The sequence below is a fragment of the Mus pahari genome, chromosome X (genome assembly GCF_900095145.1).
Source record: "Mus pahari chromosome X, PAHARI_EIJ_v1.1, whole genome shotgun sequence".
NCBI lineage: Eukaryota > Metazoa > Chordata > Mammalia > Rodentia > Muridae > Mus > Mus pahari.
The window spans coordinates 71,579,891-71,589,937 of NC_034613.1; the positions used below are offsets into that span (position 1 = coordinate 71,579,891).

General features: G+C 31.9%; 1 protein-coding gene across 8 annotated transcripts in view; it reads left to right on the forward strand.

Annotated features, from left to right (window-relative positions):
- Positions 1-10,047, forward strand: part of Dmd (dystrophin) — a 2,621,826-nt gene that overhangs the window by 1,296,906 nt on the left and 1,314,873 nt on the right. For all 8 annotated transcript variants that reach the window (XM_029534042.1, XM_029534043.1, XM_029534037.1 and 5 more), the window contains exon 18: positions 3,363-3,486. In XM_029534042.1, the coding sequence (XP_029389902.1) occupies positions 3,363-3,486 (124 nt within the window). The remainder of the gene's footprint in view (positions 1-3,362; positions 3,487-10,047) is intronic.

Genomic DNA, 10,047 nt, shown 5'->3' on the forward strand with positions numbered 1-10,047 from the left:
TCTCTCTCTCTCTCTCTCTCTCTCTCTCTCTCTCTCTCTCTCTCTCTCTTTTGTTGGGTCCTTGTGTGATTTAGGTATCAGTGTAATTGTGGATTTATAGATCAAGTTAGGTAGTCTTCCTTCTTTTTCTATCTTATGGAATAATTTGAGAAAAATTGGTATTGGGTCTTCTTTGAAGGTCTGTTAGAATTTTTCATTAAATCCATCTGGCCCTGGGCTTTTTTTGGTTGGGAGGTTTTTAATGACTTCTTCTATTTCCTTGTGTGATATGGGACTGTTTAGATAGTATATCTGCTTTTGATTTAACTTTGGTATGTGTCATCTCTCTAGAAAACTATCCATTTCATCTAGATTTTCCAGTTTTGTTGAGTATAGTCTTTTATAGTAGGAGCTGATAATTTTTTTTTGAATTTCCTCTGTTTCTCTTGTTATGTCTCTCTTTTCTGATTTGTTATTTTGGATACTGCCTCTTGGCCCTTTTGTCAGTTTGGCTAGGGGTTTTCCTATCTTGTGGATTTTGTCAAAGAACCACCTTCCAGTTTTGTTGATTCTCTGTATTGTTTTCTTTGTTTCAATTTGTTTTGTCCTTGAGTTTGATTATTTCCTGCCTCCTACTCCTCTTGGGTGAGTTTGGTTCTTTTTGTTCTAGCATTCCCAGGTGTACTGTTAAGTTGTTAGTGTAAGATCTCTCCAGTTTTTTTTTTTTTTTAAACCAGGGCACTTAATGCTATGAATTTTTCTCTTAGCACTTCTTTCAGTGTATCCCATAAGTTTGGCTATGATGCAGATACTATAAGGTTAAGTTGTCCATCAAACAACATCAAATAGGATATCGTTAAATGTTTGTTCTTGATCCTATGAAAAAAGCAAATGCCTTCGAATATATTCATGAGTGAAAATAGCATAATATCACTTTTATCAATTTTGATAATTTCTTTATAAAATGGGTTTCTAGGTTGTGGTTCAATTTCTGTTATAGATAATTGAATATTGGGACTCACATATGTGTGAAGTTATTGCCTGATGTCCAAAATGAAAATGTAAGTATATTTTATGTAAAAGCTGAAGTCAGTCAAATTTCCGAGAAGAAAATGAAGAAGGAAATGTATGTCGTAAGATGCAATGTGTCCACAGAGGAAGGAGAAGAGAGTTTTGCATAGTAGTTTTACTTTGTGTAACGAATACTATGCACTCGTAAGAAAACTAAAAATGTAGCTCAGAGTTCTGAAAACATTGGAAAATCCTTTAAACACATCATGTTGTGAGTCCTAGTTTAAGTTTAAAAGTATTTATTGCATAATTATGGACTGAAGCCCCACATTGACATAGTCCAGACTTCCTTTGAAGTTCTGGAGACGCAGAGGATCAAGTCGTTTATTTAAAAAGTGTTCCTGAGACTTACTAAGGAGGAACATAAGGAAAAGAATGCGGCCAATAGATGTTAAATGAACAGAGATGTGGCTATTACTGTAGACAACTTGCATTCAGTCCCACAGGGACCTCATAGAGACTGTGTATAAAGTATTCCATTGTTATTAAACTGAGTGACATCATTTTGAAGATACTTAAAAATAACTCTAAAAATTTTCTCATTAATACTAGGGAAATACTAACTTCTCAGAATTTCTGGTCTTTCCTGTTCAATTCCCAGTGAAAACACATAGGCAGAGAACACAAATTTTATACTGAGTTAAAAACCAAAACACAAACAAACAAACCTGAAAAATACTTTCCTAAGACATACTGCTATTGTGTGGGAAGAAATGTTAGTAGTAGTACACTGGACTCTGTGGCTATTGACCTGACCATAGCTCCAAAATAAGGAGTTAGTGAATGAATACAAATTAATCAAGTATGCACAAAGTTTTTTTCTCCATGCAAGAGGACTTCCTATTTTAATAAAAATTAGAAATTAAAAGAGGAAAGTTGATAAATGAAACAGATGGACTTTAAAAGCTCAATAGTGTTCCACTGTGTGCATATGTCTTCATCCTTTCATCTACTGAAGAACAATTACTTTGACTCAATAGCATTCAGAATTAGCTTAGATTCAATATTCAGATTAATTTCAATGATCGCAGGAAAACATGTTTTGAAATAACCCGGTAGATGGTAAGATATTTGTTGCAGCAGAATGATCCTCACAAAATTTAATTGCCTCAACCAACGTTGTTTCTTATAGCTACTGTTTTGGCTTGTTTCACGTCAACTTTACACAAGCTTGAGTTTTCTGATAGGAGATAAGCTCAGCTTTTAAAAATCCTTCGTTAGATCTGGCTATAAGCAAGCATATTGAGTTTTTTTTTTTTTCTAATAAGCAACTTATGTGGGAAGTCATAGTCTATTATATATCATGCTACTTGGGTTAGTTTCCCTGGGTTCTGTAAGAAAGCTGAATGAACAAGCACTGCCAGTAAGCAGCACTTCTCCAAGATCTCTGTATCAGCTCCCACCTCCAAGTTCTTGCCTTTGTTATCTGTTTATCATCCGCATACTTGCCTACAGTGAGATCAAACATAGCCATTTTCTTGGCTGAATTTCCCACCTCTCAGAAGTATCAGCCCAATTAACCCCCTCTACCAAGTTGTTTTGGTTGCATTGTTGCATTGTTTCATCACAAGAAAAGTCACTAGCTAAGACAGAAATTGGTACACTGAGCATTTATTTGTTTCTTTATAATGTTAGTTGGAACATGTATTTCAGTAACTTCAAGTAATGTTGAGATACTTCAGAATGTGAAATGTAAGTATCCACACAAATATTGCTTTGTACTTCTTTATTGACAATGGAGAATTACTCAAAGCCTCATAATCTAATTGGGCTTCTTGTATTATAACTGACATTTCAATATGTGTGCTACATGACGGGTGTTGTAGTATATAGTTTTTTGCTAGGACCTTGCTTGGATTACTCTTATTGGTGTCCATTTTTCTCTATCAAGTTGCATGGAAAAGCCCACAGTGATGGTTTGGATATCATGTGAAAACATGAATATCAGAATTACGGTTTAATTGGTGCAACCAGCATAGTGCTGTTTTAGTTTATTGTTAATATTTTTCAAAAAGAGTCATTTGGTATTGTGTGGGAGCAAAACTTTTGAGCAGAGTCTAGATAATAGCTTGTAGGAAATGCTGTGCAGATGATTGCTGCATTGAGTTTAATAAAATAGACTCCATGATCACAAGAATCTAGATCAAAGTTGACTCCAAAGTTTGAATCTACTTAACTAGGGAGATGGTGATACTATTAACAATAATAGGAGCACCAGATGAGAAGGGGTGTGGTAAATGTGAATACATTTCTTTCCATACAGAAGAAAGAGATAATAAAGAAATAATGAGCCTTATTCTTTGCTCTCTTAGGTTGGATGTCGATATAACTGAACTTCACAGTTGGATTACTCGGTCAGAAGCTGTATTACAGAGTTCTGAATTTGCAGTCTATCGAAAAGAAGGCAACATCTCAGACTTAAAAGAAAAAGTCAATGTATGTTCTACGCTAATCTTATATTTCTATTTTGCAATGCTTTCAAATTTCTTTTGTTTCAAATATATCTGCTATAGTCATTGAAATTAAAGCAAGAAATTAAAATGATGTTCAATATAAAAAAAGTTTAGATAACAAGCAAAACAAAAATTTGCCTAGAAAAAAATCTATTCAGAATCTACTATGGGATGGATTTTAATATTTTTTAACTTAAGCAGTATTTATAAGTAAAACTTTAGACAATCTACTTATGTTGGCACTTCTTCATATCTTGTTCTTGGCCATAGAAAATTTATTGAATAGAACAGTGCATACTAGAGTACAGTAAAATTAGATAGGATAATAGAGGACATTGTTTATGCAGGATCAAAATACAGGTTTATAGTAATCAATACCTGTCATAAATGATAACATTTATATATCCAAGATATGTATATATTGCATCAGCTCACCTAAAAGATGCATACTCTTTCAGTATTTATTTTTAGTAGCAGATAGTTTGCAATATTTACTCCTTATGAGATTATATGGTTTGACCTTCACAATAGGATTTCTATTGACTTAATAAGGAGCTGTTACATCTTCTGGGAAATTATCAGTGCTTTATCTTTATCACTTTATCACTTTAACAATGACAAAACATTCATTTTTAGAATGTAATTAACAATATTTTCTAAGAGACTTTCTACAAATCAAGGTAAATAAAATGAACAGGCTCCAAATAGTGAATGTGAAATAATTTAGTCATAAAATTATCAATTGTACATGATTAGCATTTAAGTCCTGACCTATAAAATCTATTTACATGATTGCAAATATAATACCACCCACCTCACATATGTGCTCTTGCTTTACCTGGGACATAGAAATGTTGAAGAGTTATAACCCCAAAAAGATATTTTGGAGTAACATTGTGTATTTTTTTAAGGATGCCCAAGGAGCCAAGATAATGTGTCAGTTTTAGAAGTCAATATTATTTATATTTACAACATAGACATTTTGAATTTCATATTAGCTGTATATTAGATATGATTTTATTACCATCATAATAGACTAGGATAAATAGTTTCACATAGTAAGTATAATTTTATTATTGTTAAAATTTTGAAATTAAATTAAATGATAATACACAAAAAGTCAACTTAACAAGATTTCCTAGGTTTATGTATATGTATTTTAAAATATATGTGTCATGATTTTTAAATAATTCTTTTAAAATAAGATTCTTTTTATTCTTTGAAAATTTCCTAATTTTAGAGAGTTCATTTCCTCAACTTATTCTTTTACTTTATCATTATCTGAACTTAGTGTCCTCTTTTGATTATTATAAATACACTCCCAAGTTCAATTTGTACTACCAGTATTGACCTAGTGTTGAGGAATCAAAAAGAGCATGGGGAGTCTATCAGCGGCCATGTTCCTAAATGACAGTGACTCTCTGTATAGTAATCATCAACTGCTAGTAGCTGCACTGCTAAGTGTGGGGACATGGTAGCTCCTCATCTCTTCATATTGTAGCTTCAAATTGCTTAATCTGATGCAGGTAAGTACAGATGCTGTAAATTCATCTATGTGAAAGCCATATGGGGTCAAGGATTCTGAATCTCACAGCCTTGCTCATTCATTAGGTTTTACATTCTCTCTTTTCATTCTTCTGTGAGGATCCATCCATGACCCTTGCATGAGGGAACATTAATATAGATGTTTCACATGGTTACTGACAATGACAGTTTAATCAGATATATGTTTCTGCTTACTCGCTACATAAAGAAGTTTCTGTGACCAAAGCTGAGTGTAGCATAAATCTATATCTACAAAATAGAGGCCAATTTCTAGAATGATCATTTAACATAACACTATTAGTATGTTTTACCACAGAGACCATAATTTTCCAGTCTTTGATTTTACAGTATGAGACATGAAATACTACTGCCAATGAAACAGCCAATCAGGAAGCACTTAACTGCATCGAGTATTATCATTCCACTATTAAAAATTACATCAATGGGGAAATATCAGCAATCCTATTGAAATTATGGTTTCTTTGCTAAGTGAGACTGCTGTGCCTTCTCTCTTCTGGTAGCCTGCATAGAATCTTATGATACCAAGCAAGCTAAGCCTCTAGGAACTAGTTTTCTGGTCATTCAAGGTTGATTTTGCTATGTGCAGTATGTGAAGTGAGTGGAATTTTTAGCAATAGTATTTTAACACCTACTTACTATGGACACAAATGAGATAAATGCCGATAGTCTATGTTGTTTAGATGCCTCTGGTCTTCCCTGACCATATTTAATCATATGAGACACGCCAGGCACTGATAATTTCAGTTAGTAACCCTGTGTTGTTTGGTAAAAGCATTGATCACCCATTAAAGGCACTTTTTGATTTTTGTAGCTGAAAATCTGAGAATTTCTCAAAGAATTCTTTATACATCTTTATACATTCAGTCATGTCCACTGACCTCTATCCCACCCACTCCTGTGCTCTTCAAACAAACTTTTAGCATATCCTCCCTTTTCCTCCATGTAACCTTGTCATTAACTTTCCTAACTTGGGATTGAAAATCAGAGGCAGAAAAATTTATTGAGCAAAAATATTATCAAGAAAAAGTTGCCCTCTATGTTTCAGAGATTTTTATTAAATATTCAACACACAAGTATGAATTAATGATTGAATTAATTGAGGGTTTTTTTTATTTGATTTGTAGAGTTTTCTGTGTATCATTTTATGTCTGTGTTTTAAAATGGCTTTAATCAAATATGAAAATGGAATTCTATAATTTAGGGAATAAAAACTCAAAATTTCCTCTTATCCTTTGGCTACTTAAAAGCCTATATATACTATACTAAAAGCCTATACTAAAAATATACAATATTTTATATTTTTCAGTACATTTTCAGTCACCTCTCTCAACTTTGAATCTCATCTTCAGAAACAATAGCATTGTTCTTAATTGCCCACTAAATAGGACATGAACTGATGTCCCTAAAAATTGCCTTTAAGTCAATTATATATGCAGTAAAGACTCTAAAGAGAAATAATGATAGATATTCAGTTCATGTATACATTGATTTTCTTTATTTCCTCATTTACCAGTTTATATAAGTTATTTTGAATTCCAGGGAGGTTCTTCTCATGAAAAGACCTGGTATGAATGGACTCATAGATATCCATTTAAAATGATGAAGCATTACTTGATTTTTTTCACCTATTGCGGAATTTTTCCTATTTTATTTTATACCTAATGTGAGTTTTTGTTGAAATAAGAATATCTTAACTTATTTCAAATATTTTCAACTGTACAATTTTTAAACTTTAGCAAAATTTATCTTTTCTATTAATGATATGTTTTTATTCATATGGTTAACAAAATGTTCTTATTGTATGTGTAGACATAGGATAATAACATTATTTTTGAGCTGCTACTCAGAGAGAATGCAAAATTTTTCCTCACACATAATGCCCAGCACCCATTCCTAAACTCTATTAATCTCTTTATTATCCGAGAACTTGTTTCTACTTAAGCTTAGAAAATACCACATACTTGACATTTTACTGTATCATTTTATTATCTTATTTTCTTAATGAAGAATTTCTCAATAGAGTCAAACTATTTTCTATTTAATTGGATATTTAATATTAGTTTTCTCAATTCACATCTGGAATGTTTTCCTGTATTCTCAATCTCATATTTGTCTCAATTCATTTACTTATATATGATCACAGTATAGGCATTATTGTTGTTCAAAATCAGTTATTATTATTATTATTATTATCATCATCATCTTGACTACAATTTTACCTCCCTCCTCTCCTTCCATTCACTTCCCTTACCTCCCCTCTGCCTTCGTCTAGTCCTCCTCCACTCCTCAGTTTTTATGTAGAAAAGGGTCAGCCTCCCATGGATATGAACCAACCCTGGCATATTAAGTTGCAATAAGGCTAAGTGTCTCTATAATTAAGGATGGGCAAGGCAACACATTATGATGGAAAGGTTCCCAAGAGCCTGCAAAAGAGTCAGAGCCAGCTGCTGCTTCAGCTGTTAGTGTCCAACAAGAATACCATGCTACACAACTGTTCTATGCTGGAAACACTAGATAAGACCACTCAGTCTGATCACTTCTTAGTGCAGGTAAGGACAACTACACTAAGCAATTAGGTTCTTTCATCATCACTTTTGCACTGGAGTGTTCTTTTAAAAAAATCATAAATTTAGTCACTTTACATGCTTTGCTTGGTTTTTAAAAACTAAGAAAACTGGATATAAATTACTCTTAATGATTTTTGCATGAATTAGAAAAAAAACAATTCCAACTCACTGGTTCCTCATCTATCTCTAGTTCCATTTTAATAATAAGCAAATTTAAACTCTTTTCACATGCTCACTCTGCATGTAACTTACCATGTCTCTTTTGAAAAATAAAAAAATAATAATAAAAAATCATCCTACCATACTTTATTTGTTTGTCTACTCCTAGTGGTCTTTGGATGAAAATTTTTGGCAATGCCATCATCTCCCAGGTAGTTTCATGATGACTAAAGTGATCTGTTTCCCTTTTTATTGTGCATGGTGATTTAGAGGCATTATATTATAGTTTTAATTGTTGGATTATAGAAATTAGCAGGTGGAACTTATTTTTCTGTTTATTCTGTGCTGATCCATTTATTGAATTTCTTTTGATTTCATAATCCAAGAATGAAATTGGTACTTAACACAATAAATGCTTAATATATACAAATAAATTATTTTTAAAACTCTACAGGTTATGTAAATACAAAATAAATTACAGATGTGAAGGATGCCAAAACTTTTGAATTATGTGAAAGAATAAATTAGCACTCTGTCAAAGTACAGAACTATATTAGGGAATGCTAAGTTAATAGAAAATTAATTGCTTCTAAAAACAAGACAGGGCCATTGGGAAAATCAACTTTACTATCATATTATTACAGAAGATGGATTGAAAGGAGAAATAAATGTCATGAATTTAAAGTCATTTATTAACCATCAAACTTCCCTTCATGTGTAATTTTTTGGAATTGTTTTACTCTTGTATTAGATTTTTATTTTAAAATGCACAGTTACCTTTTATATTGCACATTGAGTGTACATTCTAGGATTATAATTATCTGATTATCTCTTAACTTTTAAGAACCTATATTTTATATTATAGGTGAAGAGCTCTTAGTGCATTTTGTATTACTATATTCTTGACTAGAATTTATATCTATTATACTAAATTATTTAGGATCTAGTTTAACTATAGGATGATATTAAACAAAACAACTGCTGTTCTATGTGTCAATAAATGCTTCAAAATTACTCCACTGAAATATAAAAGTTATTTTAATATTAAAATAATTATATATGTATACAAAGAGATCATACATAAAAACAGAACTATTTTTCAGAGAAAAACAGCTAGAGAAAAATAATGAGGGAGGATATATTTTCATAAACAGTGTGACCCAAAGGATAGAGTTATCACATTAGTACTTAACAGAACAATCACAATGGTAAGTAAAAATTTTATACATTTTCTGAAACAAAATCTTTATGGTATTTTTTATTATATACATGTAGTAGTATTCTAGAGATTGGTTATAGATTGTATAAGAAAACAGATGAGAATACCAGGAATCATATGGCTCATAACTTATCAATGATGATATAAATGTATAAAATATATGTTGGTGAAAAATGTCATAGTGAATATTAGAAGAAGAGGGTTAGGTATTCTCTTTCTCTCTCTCTCTCTCTCTCTCTCTCTCTCTCTCTCTCTCTCCTCTCTGTGTGTGTGTGTATATATATGTGTGTATGTGAGCATACGTGCATGCACATAGGCATGTGTGCTCCTGTTTGCCCATGCCCAAGCAAGGTGGAACACTCAGTACATATCTTTAAAGTAAGAACATGACTGTTGTAACTGGTAACAAGAAAGCATGTGGATGGGGTTTTAGTTATAGCAAACAAATTATAAAGTGTAAAGTGTTTAGGATTAGGCAGAGCTTGAGAATTTACTCAGATATAGAGTGTGGAACATAGTCCTTGATGTGACTAGCTTTTTAAGCTATCTGAAAAACATAAGAAAGAAGCAATTTCCATGATGCTTAGTAAGATTAATTAACATGTTTTTCTTCCTTTTTCACTACTCATCCATACAATATTACTGATAATGCAGTATTCAACATATAATATGTCTATTTATACATACATATATATTCTATAATATATATCTATCCTTTAATGGTATAAATGTTTTTTATTTTGTAGTACTTTTGTTGAAATACAGGCCTTATATTTCCCAATGAACTACATTTCTGTCCTTTAATATTATATTTTGAAATATGCATCTCTTATAAATATTTTGACTATTTTAGTAATAATGAAAATAGTGATTGTCTTAGGGTCTCTATTCCTGCACAAACATCATGACCAAGAAGCAGTTGGGGAGGAAAGGGTTTATTCTGCTTACATTTTCCACATTGCTGTTTATCACCAAAGGAAGTCAGGACTGGAACTCAAGCAGGTCAGAAAGTAGGAGCTGATGCAGAAGCCAT